Source organism: Pieris rapae, chromosome 18 (assembly GCF_905147795.1).
Source record: "Pieris rapae chromosome 18, ilPieRapa1.1, whole genome shotgun sequence".
NCBI classification, from domain to species: Eukaryota; Metazoa; Arthropoda; class Insecta; order Lepidoptera; family Pieridae; genus Pieris; species Pieris rapae.
The window spans coordinates 8,541,920-8,569,520 of NC_059526.1; the positions used below are offsets into that span (position 1 = coordinate 8,541,920).

The 27,601-nt window shown below is 32.8% G+C and overlaps 1 protein-coding gene across 1 annotated transcript; it reads right to left on the bottom strand.

The window, feature by feature from the left end:
• Positions 1-27,601, bottom strand: LOC111000023 (regulator of hypoxia-inducible factor 1-like). Its single transcript, XM_045632275.1, has 13 exons — positions 27,519-27,601; positions 22,400-22,548; positions 21,546-21,716; positions 20,723-20,876; positions 19,550-19,652; positions 18,039-18,126; positions 11,560-11,726; positions 11,110-11,295; positions 9,121-9,300; positions 7,623-7,773; positions 6,583-6,763; positions 4,230-4,372; positions 1-870 (listed from the first exon to the last, which is right to left on the bottom strand). Exons 1-13 carry the CDS (start codon positions 27,568-27,570, stop codon positions 679-681), a joined length of 1,917 nt encoding a protein of 638 aa, XP_045488231.1. The 5' UTR covers positions 27,571-27,601; the 3' UTR covers positions 1-678.

Sequence of the window (27,601 nt, forward strand, 5' to 3'; positions counted from 1 at the left end):
GTTTATTTTTAAAATATATTATTTACAATATTTCTTAACTCTAATAATCAGAAACGAGAACTTCGCTTGAAGTTCTCGTTAAACTAAAACTAAGTCTGTAGGTACTTACACAACTTAATAACTTGTTTAAAATACTTATACATATTGGAAGATTCCTTGGAAGTTCTAGAATTGACTTCGATTTTTTTTTAAATTATATATCAAAATGTATGTACGTTTTATGACATTGCTATTTACAATAATTACATTTGTTGTTAGTAATTAGTAACAAACCGAAAACTGTTGGAAGTAAAACCCAGCGCTACAATATTTTAAGTCTGGACCTCAGATTTCTGTATCTGTTTCGTGATCTTCATAGCTATTTTTATAGATCAGGGGGAAAGGAAGGCGGATCATCTGATGTGAAGTGACACCGATAGACACTCTCAATGCCAGGGAGAATTCGTTGCCGGCCTATAAAACATTTTATACAGCCGTCGAGTTTTGGGTCTTAGTCTTAGTTTCTGTATCATCTTTTCCATAACCATACGACTGCTGGAAGTATATTAAAAAGAATATATTTTGTAAAAAAAATAGGCTATCATATGAAATCGAATCAATTGTATTCTTAATACACTTCGCTAAGATAATTTGTAACTAACAGATTTCAATCTGTTAGTATGGTTTGAATCCAGTAATTTAAATGTGTGTTGACACAGTTGACACAGACGCGTTAGATACTCCAGTTTTCACTGTCATCTTCTCCTCCCTTGGGACCCGTTTGGGACTAAACCAGATCTTCTGTATGGCACACGCCGGGGCTTCAACGAATAGATGGAGTGGTAATGCTGCGAGATAGGTGGTGCATACGATGCCTGCGTACAACATGATCTGAAAATTTAAAATATTTTATTTTTAAAATATCTATTATTTTTTGTTGAAAACTTCAGTGATTTTCGAGTGGTCTAAGATACTAGTGTGTCTTAGACCACTCGAAAATCACTGCAAGATCAGCCGAGCGAGCGATGCTTTTCTTTGAGATGGAAGCACTAACAGTTTCTTCCAGTTAAGACAAGACCTCAGTTTGTTTGCTTGTTTTTGTAGTATTTTTGAGGGAGCAATTTGGGTTCGTTTTTAGCTTCTTTTACATTTACAAAATATTATCACATTATAACCAATGGTCAAACGAAGATGATGTCTATAAGAAGCGTGAAGCAAAAACACGTAACAGAAAAAAACTGATATGGTGTTTTTGGAGCTGGAATAGATTAATGGCATTAATTTCAATAGGGAAAATGTCTTTCAGATCCGACCAATACGGAACGAAATCAACCCGTTTGTCGAGCTACCACAGTATACGTAAATATTTACGCCTGTAATAGATACGCTTAGATATGTCCAGGAATTCCTAGATTATGAGGAAATGTTTCGATCGATTCAGTTGACTATTGATTGCCTTTTGTTGCTTTTAATCTCACTTAAAGAATATTGTTTCAATAAATCAGAACAAATACCTCAAGTGGGACTGAGGCGCCATCATCACTATGAATACGTCTCAAAAATTACTCACTTGAGGCCCACTGATTTCGCTACTGACGATGTCGATATTATGTTGGAGTGACATATTTCTCCGATATATACGAGTAAGTTAAATCGATGTTTAAGGTATTGTCTTTTATTAAGATAACTTTAAACATAATTTTAAATAATTATATGTTTACAATAATACATATCTTCAATCCGTTAAAAAGTGTTTTTCTTTTAATCGTTGCATATAATATGTAATTTAATTTACTTAGGAATTCTCCAGTTAATCTAATCCAGTAGGCCTTTCAGCTTGTTTTTTAATATTAACAGAGTTCACGAAATAATTGTATACGAAATAGGGTTTATGACGTATTTAAATATAATTAATTATTTGTAAACTGCAATCCGAAACCAATCACTTTGGTGGCTAAGCGTTTAAAGTCTCTCAACTTTAATGCTAAAGCTGGAATTCCAGATAAAGCGATAACATATTATCATTAACATTATTTGTAACTGCACGTAAAAACCTAGTTCCTTTATTATTTTTTCGTTTTTTAAGATTTTTTTCATTGTTTTTTTTTAACTTTATGTTCACCATAATCGTCAGTTATTATAAAACTTACATATTAACTTACCTTAGAATATGCGTGATATAATGTAGTACTTCGTAACTAAATAAATTATACATTTGTTTATTGTCTTGTGTGAATGTCTGTTTTCGTAATGTGTGTATAGTATGCTGTAAATTGTGTTCAATATAAAATAATAGATGTCAAATTACTGTCGATTTTAAGCCTTAGATATGAGCCACGTAGTAATAAAAAATAATCGAATTCTTTAGAGTTTAGGTGGGTATGAAAAAAAGACGACCATAGCGATTCATTTAATTACGATAGACCAAGTGCATATCCAGTAATAGTTTAGACAAATCACACTCAAACAAAACCCACTATTCCCGCCATTCGTTTTCATTCTCATCAATGTAGCTTATTAATTAAAAGTACCTATTCAAATGGGTTGCTGCTTGTGTGGACACGTTATCCCCGTCTAACCTTCCTTGGAAAAGCTAAAATCTGGTGACGTGGCAGGGTATACGGAGTATAATAAACTGCTCATTTAAGAGTCTTTCCAACTTTATTTTGTTCCCTTTGGTATAGAGACTCCTGTGCTTAGAGATTTAAGTTGGCGCCTTGTAGATGGTACCAGTGACTGCAGAGCTGAAGCTTTCCATGCTCAATGAATAAGTAATACAATACAGCGAGAAAGTGCTGCCAGCGTTAAAGGTACACTGCCACAGAGACCAAACTTAAGCAATGTGTTTTAATTTCCCATCCAACTAGTTTATGATTAATTCATAACATAGCATTCAATGGATAAATACCTTAAAACAAACCCTCAAAAGTGAAGTTCATTCAGTCAACTGTAATCTTATCCCGACATCAGAAATCTTGAATTTCTCCCTCTCGGGAGTTCTATTCAACGAATAACCATCTTATTTGCGTATTGCATCGCTTAAACATTGTATTATTAAGATTGTATCGGATTTCTCGGTTTTTGAATTGTATTCTTAAATCTTTCCTACGAATGTTATTTAAAGTTATCCGGATTCGAATAATGGAACTTAAGGAAAAAGAGTATTATATTTATTGTCTTTGGGTAAACCTTGGCGAACTCCGAAGGCCCATCTTATAGGCGTGTGAAGGGCTGAGGTATTTTTAGTGGGTAAGGGCTCGCTACCCCTTTAAAACAGCAGAGGGCTCGATTTTGCGAGCTTGCGTAAGCGCATTTTCGCCTCATTAAAAAAAAAATATATATAATAATAATATTTATTGTATATTATGTCTATATACTGAAGAACATGTAGAAAGGTAAGCGCGCTCTAGAAAACGCTGCACAGAAGATATAGAAGGAAACAAATCGTTTAGAAAGAAAGGTTTGGCTGAAGGAGGGTTCCGATCAATGGTATCGAAGGAAGTTACGGAAACTTGTAATAATATATTGTAAATATTCATTTGTAAATAAACAGGGTTTATTTCAACTATCTAATGGTAAAAAAGACCCGACTTGACAAAAATTTTGCCTGTGCGTTTGTATGTTGAAACGAATAAACACCTTTCCTTCTCAGTGAATACATTTCCGTATCTTTCTACGATTTCACTACATCCGGCTGCGTCTACCAAATACTTGTGTACTATGTGTTGATGTTTTTTATTGAATTCCTGTCTTTTTGTTTTGTCTTTATTTATGTATATACAAATATATATAAATATATATATAAATATATATATAAATGCTATATATCTTTGATCTTTACTAGATCTTTTATTATATGTAAAATGTATGATAATTTAGTTAAACATAAATGATACAATAACATCAATTAAAATAAGTACAAGATACCAAAAATATCAGAAATGAAAAATAAAATGTTAAGCGGAAAAAGAAATTTCCAGCAAAACAGCGGATTAACTAAGATATAGGTACTTAACAGTGCCTTCTTTAAGACTGATCAGCGCACTACCAAATATATCCTGCTTAATCCGGTAATATCGCAAAGAATTCGAAAGAAGGAAATAGCTGAACTCCTAGGTTGGTTTTTGCACATTGAATTTTGCTGATTGTATACCTCGGGAATAAGAAACGATAATTTTAATGTCCTATAAGAAGTCACCGCTCTGTATTTGATTTAACTTTAGATAAATAAGTAGACTACTTTAACTTACAGCTGTGTAATCTGTGGCGTAGAACGAGCGTCTCATTTGACCACCATAGGTCCTTAGTACAGTAGCGTGGACCAACATAGCGCAGTAAGACATTCTGCCAAGTGGCTGCAATGGACCCCATTCTACGGAGCCAACGTAGATCTCTGAAAATAGACCATTTATTTTGATCGCACTCTTTCTAAAGTCTTCTTGGTTATACAGAAATATTTAATTCAGATATTATTAATAGGTAGGTACATAACACATAATGTAATCAAAACACATACATGAACAAAAAGCTAATTAAAAATTATTTGTTAAAAGTTATTTTAGTTTAAGCTATTACATAGTTTTTTAAGCGCGGCGACCGAGTCTAGAAATTCCGTAACGAAAATAAAAACCTAACACCCGATGACGTAATATAGTTTCGGCCAATACGAGTTATAGCAGGACAGAACGCATAGTGTGTCTACTCTGAATCTACTCTGTGTCTCTCTATTTATAAACGTCAACATAAAAGATGTTAAATTGATTCTATATTTACATTTAGCACCAGTTTGCAAGTCAAGGGTGTCGAACAGAGAAGAAACTCTCTGCCACTATTTTTAATCGTCAAGTTTTCAGTCATACAAATTGTGTATTGTGCTTGTGAAAGGAATCACAAAATCAAAGCAGTCTAGGAGCGACTTCGAACGACGACGAGATTAGTAGACAATAAAAGAATTAAAAAACATAAGATAAAAAAAACAATATTCTTAATAGTCAATAAGATAAAAGTCACAATTGTTTTTAGACAAAAAACTTACATGCCGAATAAGGCTCCTCCTATTTGAAGTCGGTTAATAAAAACCTTAAAATTTCCTAAACATTGTCCAACCCGTTTCCCAGTTATTAAGGCCTCGACCAGAGGCAATTTATTTTACTTGTAAATAAAAAATGGGATTTATTTGGTGAACTCGGAGCTCTACGCGAAATAAATAAATGCGTTAACATACAAGCCGAAGACACATAGGGCGTGTGAATACGTTAAACGAACGCGGATGAAAATAGGGTGGTTATAGACTAGACGTTTCCAAAGCGTCAGAAATATTTTAAAAAAGTTAAGCATAAATTAATAAATGTAATTATAGTTATCAAAGTTTTCATATTAATAAAATTTACTCGAGGATAAAAGGGAACAAATTATGCCTAACTCAATCCAATATCTTTCTTTGTGTTTTTTTTTATTAGCCCTTTTACTTTGAATTGCTTTGCTTTGTTCTATTAGTGTTTGCTGGGATGAGATCGCTCGAACCCTTGAAGTAATTAAATAAAAACTTATTTATATTCAATTATTTTGATTATACTGGATTTATATATTACTGCAACGAAGTGCTAATAAACAAAATTTCAGAAAAGTTTGAATAGTGAATTTTTAGATATCACTGTCAATGTGACTAATACATTATTATTGGGTCGAAGGCAAGCCGGTTTCCTCACGATGTTTTTCTTCACCGTTTAAAAGGTGTGTACATAGGAAGTCCATTGGTGCAAAGCCACAGGGATCGAACCTACGGCGATTCATACATTTGATTCTAAAGTTTAATAATTTATAAATTTCATCAACATCGTTTATTAGCCTAGTTTATAACAACCCTAGATGCATTGAACGCAGGACCGAAAATCCTTCGTCCGCATTTTTATTGTTATCCAGGATCCCGAGTAATCCCGCTATCTTTCGCACGGGAATCGAACCCTTATGTTAAACGGTACGTGTTGGAGGCTAATATAAATTGCTGTATTATGTCAGTTAGGGCGTGGATTTACTGAATAAGATTTAAGGAACTGATGACATGAATCACGTTCGATGAGCTTAAAAGTGAAACTGGTACGAAAAGATTTATAAAAAGAAAGCTAGAGTAGGCAGCCATATTTTTTTCCAATAGTTCTATTAAGTTACTAATAATATATAAGAAAGTTTAAAAAGATAATATATGTACTAAACATATAAAAGGTATCGCATTCTATGGGACTTTGAAAAACCCGACCAAAAGCATTGCCATATGGTGGAAAACTATTGGAACTAATATAAAATATATGTCGGAGCAATGGCGCTGGTATCATCTGCCATTGTTAAGCCTTAAATGGAACGCCTCAGAGCAGGTAACAACGCACGCGTCAAGAGCGAGGTAGCGAAGGATTTTTCGTGCGTGCAGCCGGCTCAATCGAATTATAAGACGTCACGTCAAATCAGTTATTTAGCGCCCCCAGAGTGGGCTTTTTGAGTTTTGACTTACACTTAGCAGTATTGTAAAGGCATGACATATGGGATGCCCCTATCCCTGATGTAAAAAAAATATATTAAATCCTTATCGCAATGAATTTAAATACTTACTGTTACATTTATAGAAGCAACCGATGATGAAAATGCAAATCGCAAACGCAAAGAAATTTTGATTCAATGCGTTAAAAATGGCAGATTCGAAGGCGGTCGCCTCTCGGTGATGGAGATCCCAGCCCATCAACACCGTCCCAAAAGCAATGGGGATAGAGATGAGGAACAGAGACTTTAGAAGCTGGAAAAAATATGTATAGATATTATTATGTATTATTGAATAAGGAGGTTATCTACGTGTATTTTTTGTGTATGTTCACGGATCAATCCATCTAGATGGTCAAGATGTTTGGTTCCGAATTGCAGCGAAAAAAATACCCTCATAGGATCTTTAATTCCTCTTTACTTGATACATTTAGTTATACAAATATTAGTTCTTTAATATTTTTATGCCTAGATCTAATGACAACCTGACCTAATTGCTGATAACTACTGTGATATAAAAAATATAGTTAAAATCTATGTCATCGCTTAGACCAAAATTATGTTAAATGTATTTGATTAGGGAATAAAATCTTTTTTGTTATTGATATTCTGCAGTTGGTTATATTTTTCTTAAGGAATTTATTGTATACACATGATGTACAACCATTTTGATGTTATATATCTTTGATGATTTCAAAAAAAAAACTGTACCTAATGGTTTGGGCTTTCGCTTCTCAACTCTGTGACCGTACGTTCGAATCATAGTTGTGCTCAAGTTTCATTACAAGAATGAAACGTGGAATGGAACCAGAAGCATTTCTTATTGAAGTAGTAGCTCAAAAGTACCATGAATTTGTATTAAATATTTGTTCGAGAATTTTTAGTTTTGAACGTTTTTGATGATTTTGTTATACCCTCCTCCGCTAGGGGGGTGTTTAGACCCGTTTGGGGCGAATGCCCCCTTCGGGTGGTTGATGATTCGCGCCCTACTAATACGTGTTGTCACGGTGGCGGGCCTTTCATGTGGGCCGCCAACTGGATTCACATCATTTGTATAAAGACTTGGAGGAATCTTACAGTTTTTAAGTTATAATATAATGAAAGATAGACCTCACCCAAGATTCGCCCAGATTCCACTTGTTGTTCTGCGCCCGATGATAGAACCACGCAGTCAGCACGCCAAGATGATAGCCAGCCCAGTTTCCCTGGGCCGACACATACGCGTGGTAAAACGTGTAGTTGAATCCAAATATATTACGGATCGATCTGGAATGTAAAAAAACATTATTAAAGCCAGCAACGCATCTACTCCTTTGCCCCCCTATTCTATATTATAAAAATATTTTTTGTATTTAATATTGTATAGGTTTTGTATTAGAAGTTTTTTTAGAATATAAATTTAACAGAGAACAAACTTATATATTTTTTAGTTTACTTGTACATGACGAGTGGTTTTTGTATCTTAATTGTAAAGCTTTTAAAGATTTCTTAATCACCAGTTAATAGTTCATTTATGGACGTTTATAGATTAATGCTAAACTGAGTTAGTGCAGTTGAAACCTTAGGGCACATTTATAACAAGAATATAGCTATACAAAACCATTACTTCGTTGCCTTTCAAAGTATACAAAAGGAAAAGCGAGTTTATTTTCGTCTTTGTACTTTAACCAAATTTGTCTACAAATAATTACTTTTAAAGCTGTATTAAGCCCCTTTCAAGTCATAGGTACATTGCACTGACAGAAATAAGTGAATTCTTATATCTTATCTACGTATCAATATTAATTCTAAGTCGTAATTTAAATAAGATTTTGCTATATAACTTTCAAATTTTTTATGCAACATTGCCAGGAGTTTTGTAGGTGCGTTGCCAGCCTTTTAAGAAATGGTACTTTCTAGAAGGTACCCTTGACAGGTGGCCCTTAGAAGTCATGGAATGGAGGGCAATTTCGTAATAATATCCACCCATTCTTTTTAATAACTGCCATGCATTAACAATGCCAGAGAGCTCGCCAGTGCGACCATTTTTATTTGGTAGCTCTTTTCTTGGACCCTAAGACGAATTGGTTCAGAAATACTTTAGTGGCCAGCTGGTTCCACATCACTATGTGGAACCTGGTGCTAGAAAAAAACTACCTTAAAAAAACGCTCCGTTATGGAACGACAGTCGTCGTGGTAGTACAGGATTTTCGTATTCCGCCTCGACTTCCGATGATGAAACTCAGCTGAAGGTATTTCGAACATATTTCTATTTTAACGCCAGTCTATAACATATGATTGACATACTGGGGACTCGCAAGATTGCGACAGCAGAACTATCGATATAGAGAGCAATTGCATTTGCTTTTTTCTATAGACAAGTTGTCAGCCTTCAATGTCATCTCTTATTCTAGGTCTAGTCATTTTAAATTCAGTTTTCTTTATCAAGCAAGTGTTTCGACGCATTAAAAGAAAAATATCAATGCAAAGGTTCACAGGATTTAAATAATTATCTTCTAGAAATATGAAATAGAATATGAATCCCTCAAAAGCCGGCAACGTATCCACTAAAATGTATCCATAGGCTACGATAACTTTCCTTTATGTCACTATCGTATAAAAAACAGTACTCACTCAGGGAATATGCTGACGCGAATAGGCAGCAAATCCATGAAATAACTCTGCAGGAATGGTATCAATAAACTCGCTACCATCACCCCACTTAAGACCGGTACTCCGGACCTTGGCCAGCGCCAGATGATGAGCATTACTACCATCGTCAGAAGGAATAGTTGCGTGTCAGTTCCCAAGTACCTAACCACAAAATTATATATCGGTTTTATAAATAACATCTTAGCATACATATATCTAGATTAATACTATCTGGCCTAATAGATGTACTTTTTCTATTAAGAAAAGTTTATTCATTATGAGTACCATCAGTATTTTTACAATAACATATGGGAATCCTTTTATTTACTTATTTGTGTCAGGGTTCCTAGGTCTTTGATAACAAAGTTAATGTAAATAAAAATTATTTACTGTACTGTACTTAAGATTATTACACTATTATTAAATAAATTATTGCTCGCTGTAGATCCTAATTAAGACATAAACAATAAATAAATAAAAAAACAAAAATATTACGGTCAATCACCCAGGGACAAAAAATCAGTTTATGGCTAATTGACGAATACACAAAAAATTTAAACAACCAAGCCGCTTCGAAGGAGTTACCCACGAGATTATTTTGTATACAGTTTAAAGTTTCTACTACTTCCAATTGAAGAATATTTTAATTTTGAATCGTTCAATTATTGAGAAACGCTACAGATATACAGGCACACAGTATAAACATTAATTATTATTATTATTTGAGCACACCACATCATACGCAACACAAACCTTTATATAAGCAACCCAAAAAAGTACTTTGTCTAGCTTTATCTCCTCCGAAGCCCTTTCATTTTAAGTCACTTTCTTAAAAACTAAATTTTCACTAACATTTCAAAACTCCAATTACATACAGTCATTAAAAATCCTTAAAATCTTATTAACCTGTCCTGTACTGATCTTGTTATGGAAAAGTTGTTTGATTATAGTGTTACGTAGAAATTATTGTCACGTACAGTTAATATGTCAAAAGGAAGAGACTGGCTGCCCACAACACCGGGTATCCTAGTGTAATTTTGTATAATACATTTTTTCTTTGTTTAATTATTTATTGTATGCAGATGAAATAATAAGAGGTATAGCGATATAAAAAAAAACACAAGTCTGCCAACATTTCCGTGCTCTGGCAAGTTATAAAATAATCAAATTATTAGAAATTTTAAAAAATAAAAATAATTTCTTGGAAATTTATAAGAAATAAGAACGAATGATTTAAATATGGTGCAAGACATTTAAACAAATGTTAGTACAGTTAGGAAACGTTATTTATTGACATAAAAAATTGCGCAATTTCACGTGCGATTTAGAATTAATGGTTTAGTGTTGGCTAACATTGTCCTTATTTTATCTTTCTTAATTTTCTCGAAGCTTCTACGATAACATATTTTTTCGTTTTAATAGGCCTAAATCTACAAAAACAAACCCATTTATAATACATGATTTGTAAAAAAAACACATTATTTGTGAATATGGGCCCAAAAGAATACTTTGATACGCTGGTTATTTTATAGTACAGGAGGCAAACCAGTAGGAAGGACGCCTTCCCAAATGTTAAAACCCCCCATCGCCACTTACAACTTACATTACCAGAGGTGATGTATTGGTACGCTCTTTTCTGGAAGGGCCATAAGTCGACTTGGTTCGAAAATAGTTCAGGGCTGCTGGTTCGCTAGTGGTGCAGGGCTAAAAGTGCCTTTATAAGGACTTAGTTTTGGAACAGCGAACGTCGGGATCAGCCTCCTCTGCTTGACACACGCCGTCAAAATGTTTGGGTCAAAGCCAAGCGGTTTCCTCACGATGTTTTCATTCTCCGTTCAAGCTAATGTTAAGTGCACACAGACAGAAAGTCCATTTCTATACAGCCGGGGATCCTACCTAACATAGATAGGATGACAGTCGCATGCTAAAGCCAAACTCCTCACAACTACCAAAACTACTAAATCTACTTACCAAGCCTGAGGAAGGCATAGATTCTCAAATGGGAACACATTTGGCATTAGTATAACCAGTTGCCACCAATTCATCCTGCAGACGTCTCGCTCGCGCTTGACTACTGCGTCCCACATTGGACCAGATCCTAAATGGGGCACCCAGGTCATTGCCAGACCCATTACTACGAGAACAGCTGGCATTAATCTAGAAAAAATGATATTTGGTACACTTATGCTGAACTTATGATGTCTTAAATAATTATATACATATATAAATGGGGGTTAACAATTTCAGTATCTGTTTCATGACCATTTGACAATCTAATAGTAGAAAAACAAAACATACATTGGTTATGCACCAATGTACTTTACATTGGTGAACAACCGGGTCTCGAACCTACTACCTCTGGGGTGAGAGTCACACTGCTCAAGGTAATTGTATAGTAATAAATAGATGTATACAACTCACCGGAGCCAGCGATTAACAATAGCCATAGGCACAGTCTTCAAACTGAACTCGTGAGTTTCAGCATATGTCAGCATCTTGTAAGCCATCAGAAATCCTCCCATCACAAAGAATATTTGCACTATGATGCGAGCGTTGAACAGGAGGGATTTGAAGAAATCGTCGTATGACTGAAAATAATCCGTTTTATGATAAATTGTAATCTAAAATAACATATTTTTTTATATTTCCTATATTTTTGCCGATAAATGAGGCGTTAAGAATAAAATATTAAAAAAATAAAGGATTTTAAGTAACGTTTAATAAGGCCCAATTTTTAATGTTAATTAGTCGGTTATAAAACATCTTAAAATTAAAGTTCTCTAGAAATAAATAAGTTTTCCGGGAATAATGTTTGCTTCTAAATATTTATATTATTATATATTAATATAATATTATTATATTCAAAATTTTTACTTATAGCCAAAAATTTAATAATTAAATTGTTTCCATACAAATTGTCCCTTTAATGAAAATTTCAGGCACTAACATTATAACACCACACTTTAACAGGAATCGACAATGTTTAGCACAGTGTGTCACCGCAAATTAAATCGTGGTTGAGTTTAAATGATTCGTGATAACTGCTGCAACGTAAAATCTATGTAGTGTGTTAAAACTGTGTTTTCGGTGCGATAAACCAAAGTAAGTCATAAAATATTCATATAGGTAAACAAGTACTTATGAACGTCTTAAATATACATTAACTACCAGTTCGAAAGAAGAGTGGTCAAGCACTAGCAAGAAACTTTCCGCCACTCTTTTTAATCGCTAAGTTGAGTTATACAAATTGTTTGAACTGTAATCTTATTCCACTTTCTTCCCCAATGACTGATTAGAGTAAAAATCTCCTTTACGGGAATGGACTTCTTTGTACTTCGCTCACTCCAGTGAGCTTCAGTCTCGACCTTTTTAAGGCCCTAGCCCAGGTCCTAGTCCGTCCCAAACCCCCGTCCCGTCGTCTGTGTCAAGAACCTCAAGATCAAAAGCGAGATTCCACTATAAAAAAATGAACTGTTTTCCGAGCGATAAATAGTGCAACTGCATTGACATTTTAAACACTCCAAGAAGGCCTGCAGGTTGGCCATAAGGAGCCCATGCCCATATGTGCTGGCAAGGTTTGTAAGTAAGGTTTTTTGGTGGAGGAGCTTTACCTTTGTAGATAAAACTTTTTTGACATAAGGCGAAAAATTAAATATATGATGAATTTCCGGGATACCGTTTCCTAGCCCACACATAACGTTAGAAATTAATTTTCATAAAACTTTGTGACACGCTGTCGGCAACGACGACAATGACTGTTCTCGTCAAAAGTCTTGACGCTCCGTTGAGAAATAGTATAAAGTTGATTCTGCTATCTGTTTTATCTGATATTTATATCGTAGTAACAAGTCATGACTGTAAACCGCTTTTCGTAGAAGTCGTAAAATGACCAATGAAATAGTATTATAATAAATATGTCCTCCTAGGGCCTATTGGTTAAAATTTTAAGAAAATTATTTTTCAAATAGTGTAAAAAAATTCTGGTACAACCAGATTATAGAATTGTTTCAATAGGGATTCTGCAAAAGTTTGTCACCCGAGTATGTATTTATTTATTTAAGTTTACCACAACATATATCATATCTACGGTATATGACTGCCGTAATTTGTTTGCTAACCCATTTATGTATGTTCCTTTTGTTGCCATGTAATATGATTTTACTGTGGAATGGAAGCCTGGTTATCCATATCACAGGTTCTTACCTAGTTTGGAAACCAATCTCAACCAGGTATTGTCTTCTCAACTGTAATCTTATTTAATGTTGTAAATGTTATATGGGAGAAAAAATTATTATTATTATTATTATATGCTACAAACTCTTTTATCTCACATTTATATCAATTTAGGTAAAATTGTGTTCAAACAAGGCTTTTATCAATTAATTTAGCACATTTCAACAACACAGACGTTTTTGTTAAGCAGAGCAAAAAAACGATTTATAATGTTATTCATACCTAGCAATATTATTTGTGTTTAATTATTAATACATTCATTGAATGTAATTGTGATCAAATAAGGCTTTTAACAATTGATTAAGCACATTTTAAATAAGGTGAATGCACGAGTGAATGTGATGGCAATGAACTTTTGCCTTTAATGTTAGACATGTCATTTATTTAAGATTTATTATGTTTTAGGGCTAACTTCCTCGGTCTTTATATAGGATATATATCCCTAGGATATTCTGAAATTCGGAAATAGTTGTGTCCCAAAACCTAGTCCGTGACTTTTATCATTTTTGCGTCTATCATTGATGTTATTTAAGAAAAAACATTATGTAATATAACTCAAATTATATTTTGGAATTTGGGTCAATCACTCACTTACGGTCCGCTTCTATGATATTTTTTCTTTATAGGCATGTAAGTATGACCTTGATACGCGGCTAAGAGGTGACATTTTTCTCACAATATCTCCATATAGCCGGAATTCTAATGCACGACGAATGCATCAGTGATCCTTCTTCCACTAACAAACTATAAATTGACACTAAATTATGTAGCTGTATATATACAAAACATACATTTAAGTTAAAACATTTATTTTCAAACGTACAGGTAGCCGGCATAACAGTAACTATATACCTAAAATCAGAACTAAAAACGGTCGCTAAACATATTTTGAAGCGAGTCTTTACCTACCATACCTTACCTTTACCTTTACCCTTTACCTCCTGAGATACGGGAAATTGCAGCAGTGGACCCATTTCGAACGTTTTTTGGTAGATGGACTTATATTCAGTGTACGACGGTGGTGTGATATATAAAAAAAAATATTTTTTTAATATTATACTGACATATATTTTTTATCGACAATAAACTTCTTTAAACCCAAACTATCTCTGAAGATTTATCGAAGTATTACCGTGGAGTCAAATAAAAAACCGCAAGATCTCTTAAAGAATTTCAAGACTCATAAATCCACTTTATATCGTTAAATCTAAGCCTAGAGGCCTATCCTTTGACTATCTTAAGAAAAAACTAAACTACAGTATTCCCGAGTCGCCATAAAACTGTGATGTATATCTGTGGCTTTATCCATTTTGACGGCTGTCCCAAAGGATTTGTAGACAAGTCGAGACTTAAGGCAACTGTTGTCGAAGTTAAACGCATTGTTATTTTGAAATGTTTTGGCGTTAATTTTTCGTAGGTGGCTCGGATTACTAAATTCTATTCAATCCCAAATCTTATCTTAAAATTCATTCTATTCTTAGGATAATGCTAGAAATCCCATTCCACAGCTCTTAGTTTTGGATAAATTAATTTTGGATACCTGTTATTTTTTTTTAATTTGACACAGTGCAGAGAGAAATAGCGGGATTTGGAGGAGGCTTTTGCCAAAAAAGGGCACACAGATACACTAGAAGAGGATAAAAATGGAAATTTGTTTAAATGTAAAATGTAATTAAATAAAGGCTATTATTATTATTTATTTTAAACTATTTCTACATAAATATTATTTCTTTACAGTATCCTCTATAAATGCTTAATCGAGAATTTTGTGATTCATGTACTTCTTATTCTTTTCCATTGTATTCATAAATTCATAAAGGGCAAGGTTAGCTTTTAGTTTTAGTTCTTTTTTATTTGGTTTTGCACTTTTTGCTCTGTACCCTAAGATTCCATCATAAGAAATTCGATTGAAAATATTATAAAATCTTTATATATATTTATTCCGTTATTCTTGTGAACGGTACTGAAATCGATTCAGATATAAAATAATAAAAAATCTGTTGATTTACATTACTTACCTTAAAGTATAGAATTATTTCAATTAACATCGTAAACTAGGCTTTTTGCAGTACATATTGTAATAGTCACTAAAAACTGATAGGAAAGTTTACATTTGTTGAGTATCTTGTTGAAGTGCGACAAAAATGGACGAAGCAATTCGTGGATAAACTGCCTAGTTTTTGACAATCAGCATTCTTTATCACAAATAAAACCACTTCGGTCTGACACATCTCTGAATATATCATTGAATACGAAAACGATTTAAATGTGTTCTATATATTTTGTGAGCAGTTTTTACGAGAAATACTATAAATTCCTTTTTCCACTGACATCGCGATTTCAAAGTCTTAATTTTCAATGGTCTATAGATTGGAATAGAGACTGGCCAAGACGCCAAGGTCGTTTCGTCCGATGCACATGCAACTGCAGAATTGGTATCGCAACACCGGCAGGCCTACTTTTGTAATGTTGTTATAATCAAACCATTTATAGGCTAAACTAGAATTAGAATGTCTATATAAATAAAATGAATCGCAATGTTGCTAAGCAGAAAACTCGAATTCAAGTATTTTTTATTCCTTGAACTGTGATTAAGGTTTTCATGGAGAGAAATAAAAAAAATATAGTAATTTTTTTAGTAATAATTTGTTAAATCTACATCTTTATAAAATTGATTGTTATAAAAAGCATACAGTCCCTACCATAGCAAGGAAAATGTTCCATATGTTAGTATGTAACTATAAAAAAGGTAGAGTAAAAAAATATATTAAGGCAAACCAAAGTTCGCGGCGGTAACTAGGTAATAAAAATGTTTACGAGAATTGTTGTGTATAAGTAGCTGATTATATGTTAACGACTTATCGCGAGATTTCTAGTTTTTAATATACTAAATTATAAATAATAATAGCTTATTTACTTTCATTACATACTCAGAGTAATCCATTAATTTAAACAGGGGGAAAACGGTCATAAGGCTCGCCTGATGTTAAAAGATACCGCCGCCCATGGACACTCTCAATGCCAGAGGGCACGCGAGTGCGTTGACGGCCTTTTAAGTATTGGTACGCTCTTTTCTTGAAGGACCCTAAGTCGACTAGGTTCTAAAAATTTGTCTAACTGTACACAAATACAATTTTAAAGGACAGACAAACATTGAAATGACTAATTTACAGTAGTCCCGATACGATTGTAACTAAAATAGCTTTTAACAGACACCATGTATGTGTGTCGCAGGCATTTTGTATGATTCCGCCGTTTACATACGGCGTCGGCAGTTTATAAACGCTCGCTGTTATTTAAAATGCCAAAGGCAATATGACAACTCGTTCAATTGTTGTAATTTCAACGTTGGTTGCAGTTTTAGGGTGACCATGAAGAAAACACAGTCGGGACAAATCAGACTTTATTTTAGCAATTAGTGCTTTTGTTTCTTACTTAGTTAAAATTAACAATCAGTGCTTTGGTTTCTTACTTAGTTAAAATATTTAAGTAACAATAACGACATTTATATTTTAAACAATAATTAAACTTCTTAGGATAATATGGCACTTTCAATGTATGTGTGTGTTATGTGTTATTTATGTTGTTTGTTGTTGTTGTGTATGTTATGTTGTGTGTTTGTTATTGTGTTCATTTCAAAATTACTAAATATTAATATTTAAAAAATATAGTATATTTTCCTTCACACTAATTTTAAATTAACCTAGTTATAATTTGCTTAGTTTGGTATTGTTGAAATCCGTATTTCAACGAAATTTATTAATATTTCCCAATACCTCTACACAGTCAAATACAAAAATATCCAGATGAAAACATATTCAGAAATATATATAAATATTATAAAAAGAAATCGAAAATTCGCCTGTAATTATTACGCGGGTCTAAGTAATCAAATACAAAAATGTCCAAAGAAAAAGATATTTAGAAAAATATTATAAAGAGAAATCAAAAATTCGCCTGTAATTATTAGGCGGGTCTTAGTAATCAAATATAAAAAATATCCAAAGAAAAACATATTTAGAAAAATATTATAAAAAGAAATTAAAAATTCGCCTATTATTATTAGGCGGGTTTTAGTAATACAGAAATCAAGAATTATTTATTTGCGCATGACAAACATTTTTTTGACCAGAAATATTGTGCAGGGGTCTTCCGAGAACCAGATTCTATGGACACCTTAGCATCTTTTAGGTGCCGGATAACCTCAAAAATCTTCTCATTTGTCCACGGCTTTTTTACTGCTCCCGCTTGAAGATCGTAATACTTTTTCAACTCACTATAATAAATGTCTTTAAAATCACAATTATTTTGTGAAAAGTCTTTTGAACACATAGTATTTGCACTGTTTTCAATCATTTTTTGTGACACAAAACCACTACTTGACGCCATTTTGTTTGTTTCGGTCAACAGCGACGCGCGTGGTAAAAAACTGAACTAAATACTTCAATTTGCCGCGGCATTATGTATATAGCGATTCAATCGACAATCAAATGTTTAGGCCTATTACATAATGACACGGCATTATAGATTTTGCCTTCGGCATATTACAAAACAGCGAGCGTTTATAAACTGCCGACGCCGTATGTAAACGGCGGAATCGTACAAAATGCCTGCGACATGTGCATCGGCTGAATTGGATAAGTCAATTTATACAATAAGATACTTACATTTTCAATGAATTCTGGATTCTCCGTGTAGCCATAACCAATGAAGATCATAGAATGAAGACCAAGAATCATTGCCATTGTATAAAACCTATGAAGACAAATTATATTCATTATTATGTATACCATACTAAACTTATGTATGTATGTATACAAAGTTGGCCTATTGGCTTAAGCGTGTGATTCTCATCTCTGAGGTCGTAGGTTCGATCCCCAGCTGTGAATTACCAACTTTCTAATAAGCGCATTTAACATTCACTCGAACGGTGAATATTTCTTAATTAAAATCCCAGAGGCTCTTTTATCTCTGCTTTTTAATGTTTAATGTTTTAATTAAAAGCTGTGTAAAAAGGCTTACTATAAAGTTGACGATTATCTAGTTGATAAAAGGTCCTGGGACTAGTATTAGAGAAGCTTTTTCTAATTAATTTGCTATATTTGTTTTTAAATAAGGTTTGATGATTTCCTATTATTAAAGAGTACCGAGAATTTTTTACGCCGTATTTTTCTCTCGGCCTACACCGTCTGTTTTCTTTGCCTATGAGTTGGGATGTCTCCGGATAAAAATTTAATGATGTATATATATATATATGGATAGTGGTATAAGTAATACCTGTATCTATAATAAACAAATGATTATGACACAGATACGGAAGGCCTACAGACCTAAAAAGGCCTGATTTCTTATGTGTACCATAGACTACACGCCGAATGGTAAAAAAGTCAACAAGACCGGTCACCTAGTTCAGAATAGATAAAATAAATATATATGGGAATGGAAGAGTTATATAGAAATGTTATTCGATATTTTATTGTAAGGGGGAATCCACAGTTGAACGTTAATTGTCAGATTGTGCGACTACACTGATTATCCATTATGTTCAACTCGCAGCTCTGTAGTTAAAATTGGATCGTCAGACCTAAATAACGTATGATCATGTCCTTCAATGTGTCAATAATAAAAGTTTTTCTTCTGTTGCCCTAAATCAATGTCAATAAAACCTATTATGAATTCCCAGTTATTAATATTTTGGATAAATGCCTTTTGAAGAGACGAAATGACGACGCGTTTCGTTTACTTACGATACGAACTTTCCGTTTGAAACTATGAAACACGAAACCATGGACGTTTCGATTGATTGTGATTGATCAAGAGCATTTCTAGTTCTGTACGCGTTGTGATATGGACGTCATGTTTATGTTCATATGGGAAACACATGAAAATATTGTTATTCATAAAGCAGCCATATTTATTGTCGTAATATATCATAGTCGACTGATTTTTATACTTCTGATACGTAAGTTGAAGTTTAAAGTTTGATAAATGCTACCTGTATAGTAATACATCATACATACATACATACAAATCAGTTAAGACATAACTTTCTAATGTAGGTATTTATTGTTTACATAGGACCTACATAGCCGTGCGATCAGGCAGATCTGTAGTTGAGAAGCTAGGCAGCTGGGGAGTGTCAACATTCACCTTTCCTAACTACACTACAGTTATTTACCTCATAGCTTGAAAACATTTGAAAATTCCTCCATCAGCACTGCCGCCATACTTCAATGCTTTCCAATTTTTCTGGATACAAAATGCTAACAAATATCTGTTACCTAAAAGAAAAAGAAAATCGTTATTATAAACTATATAATTAAGAAACCAAAGCTTGAACTTTCAATGTATTTGGTGCGAAAATTATCATAATTTTTTATGGGACAGTTTACTTTTAGAAATATTAGATTTCTTAAAACCTTAATCAGCTAAGTACTCATAAGAAGATTTTTGTAAGTATTTTATTAAATCTAGAATTTTAATAAGCCAGTTTAAGCTTGCTTAACACTGGAATACATAAAGTCATTTACAATTGAAATTATATTTGTAAGAAATTTTGAATAATATAATAAATAAATTACAATAAATCTTTTATTTACAAAATGAAGTGCCTTCCGATTGAATAATTATAAAAACTTAGTCAACCATATAAAAATAGGAATGAAAATGCCATATTATTTATCATAATGACATAATAATAAGAACTGTTGTTTATAACTCTTGTCAAAACATGTAGTCTACATAGTCTTCCACGCTTTAAAACTTGCTATTAAAATTAAATCACCTTCCTATTGAAAGCATCACATGTAAATATACATACATATATATGTATTGTAGATTAATATTCTAAGCCCATGTCAACAGAATTATTAATAGTTCATCAAAGTCATTTGGGAGTCAACAAGGATGTAATTAAACGTCATTAACAAATTGATTTGGCTCTAACCACAAGAGTAGCAGGTTGGCATAAAACGTTTATTATCTAAACAAGAATCTAAAGTGAAAAAAATACATCTTTCTCTAGACTATACAGAGAGTCTGGAAATGTGATTTTTTTTAATATCTTATTACTTTATTTAAAAGGCTTTCTAAGTTCGCTTTTAGTATAAGATTAAAAAAGTTACTTAACATCAGAGAGAGGACTAGTAAGTATGACTTCAAGTGTAATACGTTTTTGACATTCGGAAGTCACGCTTAGCTCAGTTTGAACTCTGAATCTTATGAGATTTCATCGTTTTAGATATTTTTTTATGTTTGTTCAATGCAAAACTTTTGTACTTCCGAAAAGTCAGAAAGGGCTGCACTTCTTCCAAAGTTATTTTAGTAGTAATATCGCTAGTCTAGAACTTACCTCTTTCCTGTGGAGGCCAGAAGAAGTAGTAAGCGGAACAACCAAGGTTCACGAATAAGACCAGAAGTATTAAAATACCAATGATGATGTCCAGCCAGTCTATTGGCAGACGGTCTTTCTGAGTTTTGCAGTAACGTACTGATAGTGATTCCACCTAGAAAATATTTCTTATTTACCAGCGCTACGGATATTACAGCAAGGATTCTTACGGTTTATTTCCGGTTATTTATATATTTATCTTTATGGTACACTCTTTTGAAACGAAAACAAAAGATTCTTTTAATTAAATTAGATTAAAAAGACTGCGGATGCATAGTGCATACGCTTATCCAGCGAGAAAACAATCAGAAATAATGGCGGTCAATTGCGCTCGGCGCAACTACCCTCCACAAAATATAAATTAATAATATCAAATAAGAGAATATGAATTCTACTTTTATCCTTATTTATATCCGATTTTTATTTTGTAGTTATGTACAATTTTCGTTAGAAAATGAAATGAAGTACAAATATGTTTTTTACATAGATTTCCATTATATAGAAAGGTTACTATATTTAACCTATTCAATATTGATAAATAGAAGATGAAAAACAAATTTAAAAAGTTTGGTCCCTGGATTTTACCTTTAATGCTGCCAGCATTTCCTCGCTGCATTGTGATTATTATTTGTTGAGCGAGTTTAGCTGGACGCCAAATTGCAAGTTGCAGTTGCACTAAAGCCCCACGGCCCAAAAGGCCCAACTCCAAAGGGAAAATGAGAGTTGGAGGAAAGACTGTATATAAGCCATTTTTTGATAGGAAATATATAGTTTTGGAAATTACCTGCAACCCATATCCTTTATGTATACTCGCATTAAAGCATTCTCTCAAAGTATCCACTGTTAAATCGGTTACATTCGCATGTGTCAAATTCAATCCACAATGTTGTGTTCCACACACGCCGCGATGTAGTTTTGAGTGCTTATAGTTTCTATAATATAGCGACGAGAAATTCTGCAACATATAGTTAATTATTTGTAACAGTACAGTATATGTCAGGGAGAGATATATGCTGTGTGTCTGTATCTATCTCTTCGGTGCAATAGTGTAGTATCCACCTAATTCCTATAATGTTCTGTTTAGCTGTATATATGTAAAAAATAAATGTAGCTGAAATAAATAAGTACTAAGCCAGTACTTGTCTATTATTTATCATCCTTAAATGACGTTTTTTCTAGGATTCGAACCTGAAATCGTCTGATTGTATTTTGCTTGAGAATAAACGCCACAAGAGATAAATGTCAGGTTATCAATCAATTATTAAGTATATACTAATATTATTTTCAACTGGTAATTTACTAACGTAACATATAATGTTACGCATTACAATAAATACATACACACTGTACTGTTTAATCTAATGCAATAAACCTAACTAGTCAAAACCTGATTGGTCAAAAAGTCGTGGATCAAACAAAAGCTGCAAAAAATGTTCTACTGAAGGTCCATCAGCTCCGCAGAGTTATAATTTATTTAACGATTTTATAAGAAAATTGGACGAAAAACAAATCCACGACTTTTTGGCAACCCTGTATAGCGATACTCATTTTTTCCATTCGTGCTAGTCATGCCGTTGAGAAACAGATATCGGTCGATACGACATAACAATCCGAATAATATAGTATTGTAACATATACCTTTATATACTGGTACAATGGTGTATCATCTTCCAGAAGTTCCATATCCACAATGCAATAAACCGCTTCAGGGTCCTTTAGGCATTTGTCGAAGTCGTCCAATTCGGAGAGGGCTGGCATGGATTGGTAATCGAATACTTCACGAAGTTCTGGAAAATAGATATTGTGCATTCATATATATTCTATAAGTCTACTAGCAGACTCGGCCAAGCATTGCTGTGGCTAAGGTTTTTTTTATATTACATAGTAGTAAACTATTCAAGGGAAACGGTAGGTGAAACGTTGGTACTTTTAACACAGCGCCATCTGTTAGAATTGTATCAAATAATAAACAAATAATTAGCAATAAATTAAATTTTTATTTAATTTAATTTATAATAATTTGAGATTTAAACTATCCTATCTCTCAAGTTGGATCGAACTGCACTTGGTGTGCGAATTTTATTATAATCGGTTAAGTGGTTTAGGAGTTGATTGAGGACAAACATTGTGACACGAGATTTATATATATTAAGATAATAGACAAAACACCCTTTATATGTTTATATAAAACAAATTTACTATTATTAAAAGGTATTTTTTTAATTTGGAGGCACATTATTTGACAATTGAAAGTTACACTTAGACTTGTCTCTGGGTATACGTTTGTGGATGCTCGTTGTTTCTTTTCAATAATAAGAGTTGCCATTACCACGTGTAACCAATTTGTTGTCAAAATTATTTATAATCCTAGTAATAATGATGGAGCCTAGCATTCTGGAGTGTCTCTCAATAATTCGGTAACGTTGCCCGGAAGTCTTAAAAAACTTATAATAATCGAGAAAATGTATGTTAAGATACCACTTAATATGTCTCACATTCTCTTACGCCCAATCAATCTCAGATTGTTTTCAATCTGAGATTGTCAAAGTCGACCGAATAGGATGCCGAATCTCTTCGCTCTTTACACTCATATTTGATCAATATAAACCAAAAAAAGTAATTAAAACCGTACAATTAATTTTAAAATATAAAATAAAATAAAAATAAAATAAAAAATAAAATACGTTTATTTTGGAACATAAGATCATCTAGGTATCACTTATTCCACGTCAATCAATTCGAACTTGTAGGCATCCCTACGCCGGAGATCCCTTGGCCGAGAGAAAAAGCCGGCGTAAAAAATTCTTGGTACTCTTTTAAAAAAGCAAATCATATCAAACAATATTTAAAACAAATATATCAAATTGATTACAGGTAGCCTGCCCAGCACTAGTCCCAGGCCCCTTTATCAACTAGATAATCAATAACTTTATAGTTAGCCTATACATGTCTATGTTTCAAACATAACGAATAGCTTTTTAATTATATAAAAAACTGGTGTAAATTAAAATCTTAAGTTAGGATATTGGTCATTTTCTGACCATGGATATCTTGTATCGACAGATGGCTATTACAAACCGTCGATTGGTTATTGGCACACTAGTAACAATATCTGGATTAATATATCAATCTCATGGTCAATAATGGATTGAGATAGGTCAGAGATGGAAGCTGCAGTGCATTAATCTGCCACAATTGGGTCGGTAGCATCGCGGTGCTCAGCAGTGAGCAAGATGTCAGAGGACAGCATTCTTATAGTAGTGTGTAATTATACGTACAGTTTTACTTTCACACACAGTTGCAACTAAATAACAGGTTTTATCGGAAATGCAACTATTACTGTGATAGTTAAATGCAGTCAATGCGACGAATCGCATTAGTGTTATGTTGTAAGAATCACAAGCGGACGAAAACTGCATATTATATACGAAATGTACTAAGAATAATTAAGCGATAGTTTAGACACGTTCACACTAAAGCTTGGGTAATAATAAAAATCTGGAAAATGTTTTACTAATAACATTTAAAATATAAATTTAAACGTGTAAAATGTTATTTATTTCAAAAATCCTGCCGTCGTTAACACAGGGACCAAAGTTTATGAATTTGATTATATATATCTATTTATGTATAGAAAATCATGTGTGATCAAAGTCTATAATTTTATTAAAAATAAAACTAAATTTACAGAGCATTATCTCTTATTTATTGTTTTTTTCATTTCGGAAAATCGAGATGGTTTGGTTTATGATATTTTCAGATAATATAAGGTATAAGGCTTTACGCAGAAATTATTAAAAACATTTACTGGAAGCTCAAGAACATTGTGGCTGTTTGCACCGGTTATTCAAAAAGGAAATTTTACAAACAAAAAATGTGTAATTTTGCTTACAAATTTTATATTCAGGAAATTGGATAGAATATACGAATGATATCATAGTATTTCTGGTTTTACATTATTATACTATATATACTATATTTTTATACTATTACCGTTATTGCTTTTAACAAATTAGAGACTATTCATTTATTATTTAGTTGACTCGTCTTGGTCCGTGAGGCGCACTAGCATATTATTAATTATTGACAAGCAAGGTACCAAGAATATCCGAGAGATCTCAGCACATCTATTATAATAATAAATTATTTGCAAGAATATAGTATAAAATGTATGTATAGTTGTGCAATGAAAATTGTATATTCTAATACACATAAGGGCTACATTTTATTATATAATAAATAATTTTACATAGAAGTAAAATTGTAAATCAGATTAAACATTTTATATAGTTAATTTTTATATTATTTGCTGTGATAAAATATCTAATTATAATAATATATTATGACAATATCAAATTTATATTAATTGTAATATTTTACTCAAATAATCATTAATATAATAATAATGTTTGTTGATGATTTTGTTAAATTATAATAAAACTTTGATTGTCACACAAAAATGTTTTTCTTATACAATTCCCGATTAATTATAAATATTTTATTATTTTAATTTTTGTAAGATAATGTATTAAAATTATTTATTATCTAAGGTTTATTTAATAAACGGAAAAACTAAATTGTTAGATGCCTTACGTTATGCCCTAAAAAAGAAGTGGCAATGGGCGGAGCATAACGTTTTACAATGTAAAATGTAAATAAAAGTACACAAACGTGAGACAAGAGTGCTACTGGGTGTAATCGGTGGCCTGAAAAGTTCAAAGGCTACAAAGTATATTGATAGAATTTGATTTGATTATTCTGTATATTTTTTTATAGAACAGGGGGCAAACGGGCAAGAGGCTCACCTGATGTTAACTGATACCGCCGCCCATGAACACTCTCGATGCCAGAGGGCTCACGAGTGCGTTGCCGGCCTTTTAAGAATTGTAGCTGGTTCCACAAAGTGGTGGTGAGCGGCAAAAACTGCCTAGAAAAACGCGTAGTTGTGGAACGGATATATGCCTTCGAGAGTGACATAACGATTACAGCGGTCATACAATTTTTGAGTATTTAGCCTCAAAATAGGCTTATATAGACAGGCATGCGTAGAAATTAAGAAATACGATATAGGAAAAACGCTTACATAATGTCTACATTTCAATCCAGTTTTATGTTTCGTCAGCTAACCCTTTCATAACGTTTGGAATTGCAATACCTGTTTCGCGAATTGCTCTTATCACAAACTTATCTCAATTAATCTGGTTTGAAGTGTATATGATATTCAAATCTATGAAGAAATAGTTAAAATTAAATAAACTTAACAAAGTTTAAACAACAACAAACATTGTTGTAAAATCCGATGAAAATGCATTTGTATAGAGTATATATTAAGTGTAGTTATAATATTGTCATTAATCTTGCATCATAATATAATAATAATAATTCATCTTGATATTTTTTATTTGATTGACGTATGTAAATAATTATTTTTTATCGAATCATACTGCAACTTTACCTAGTCATTAATTTATATAATAACGCTGTCATAGGATAATCGTACTCATCAATTTTAAAACGTATTTTTGCTATAATTGCTCTCCCTAATATCCTTGAGGTTTCGATTAGACATCCTTTTGGTTTTTCAATTTGACTTGAATCCTTTCGATGTCGAAATGGATTCGTAATTTTTGGCGTGGTGACGCAATGATGCCGGCACGAACTCGCAAGCCTTCTGGAATTAAGTGTCCATGGGCGGCACGTATATTAAATTATCTTTACACGAGTATATCATAGAAATTTTTCTTTAAAATATAAACGCAGTTAATAATATTTTTTATTCTTCACGGCTACTCTCTATCAAGCAGTCGCATCAACGGCATCATAGGCTACATGTACCTAAGATTAATTTAATTTGTTTTCCTAGACGTTCTTAAGTGTACATGTTTTCCCTAAATGAATAAAGATATTATGACTATGACTACGCGTACAAGCGCACTCTATGTTCATATTATCCATATTCTAATAGGATTGATTTCCGAGATGGTGTTTTCAGCTGCAACGACAGCACACGTAAAAGAATTCATTTATCACATTCTACATTTAAAAATGGAAACATTTCATCCACAGAGCTTGAAATATATCTAGACATAATAGCTATGGTTTTGGCTCGTAACATCCTCTACAAAAAAAAGAAGCTTAAATACTTAAGGCGTAACAAGATTAAAATCTTTTCAAACATTTTATCTCTCGCCTTATTTTACGTTTGTGAAAAACGGCACTAACAATATAATAAACTAAAACGTTGACTATAACTTCAGGGTAACGGTTTTTTGCGACAATTTTTCCCTAACGCGCCAAAAGAAGTATAACTTCAAAAAAAACATGTGTGTGTACTTATGTACACGCGTTAGAAGTTATACTTTTTGGCGTAACAAGGTAAAATCTTTTTAAAAATTTTATTTTTCGCCTTATTCTACGTTTTTCGTAAAAAACGAAACTAACAATAGAAAAAACTAAAACGTTGACTCTAACTAACATCAAAGTGTCGATGTCGGCGCGCGCATCGTAAAAATCTACCCTCATCATTTTTCCGAAACCGCCAAAAGTATACCTTTAAAATCAATTATGACTTTAAAACCGATTCACTGGAGTCTAAGGCAACCCTTAGGTTTCTACAAAAGCAAATTTGCAAAAGGTGACGCTAAAATTATAATTGTACTATTTTGAATATGGAATGCATTTTGAAATTCAAACAATATTGTTAATTTTTGGCACGGCCGTGGCGTTTGAGTCTTAATTTCACAACACTTATACGTACCAGTGCCATTTTGTGCGAAGACACTCACAGCACAAAGTAGCAGCAACCACATTTTAGGGAAGCCTATCACAGACTGAACAACA

Bases quoted from the DNA above. Each gene is read 5' to 3' on its own strand.
- LOC111000023 (XM_045632275.1), bottom strand. From the start codon at position 27,570: ATGTGGTTGCTGCTACTTTGTGCTGTGAGTGTCTTCGCACAAAATGGC. The intron at 21,717-22,399 runs GTATATGTTACA...TATATGTTGCAG, and splicing joins CATTGTACCAGTATATAAAG to AATTTCTCGTCGCTATATTA. The intron at 11,727-18,038 runs GTAAGTATCTTA...GATTATTTTCAG, and splicing joins ATCCAGAATTCATTGAAAAT to TCATACGACGATTTCTTCAA.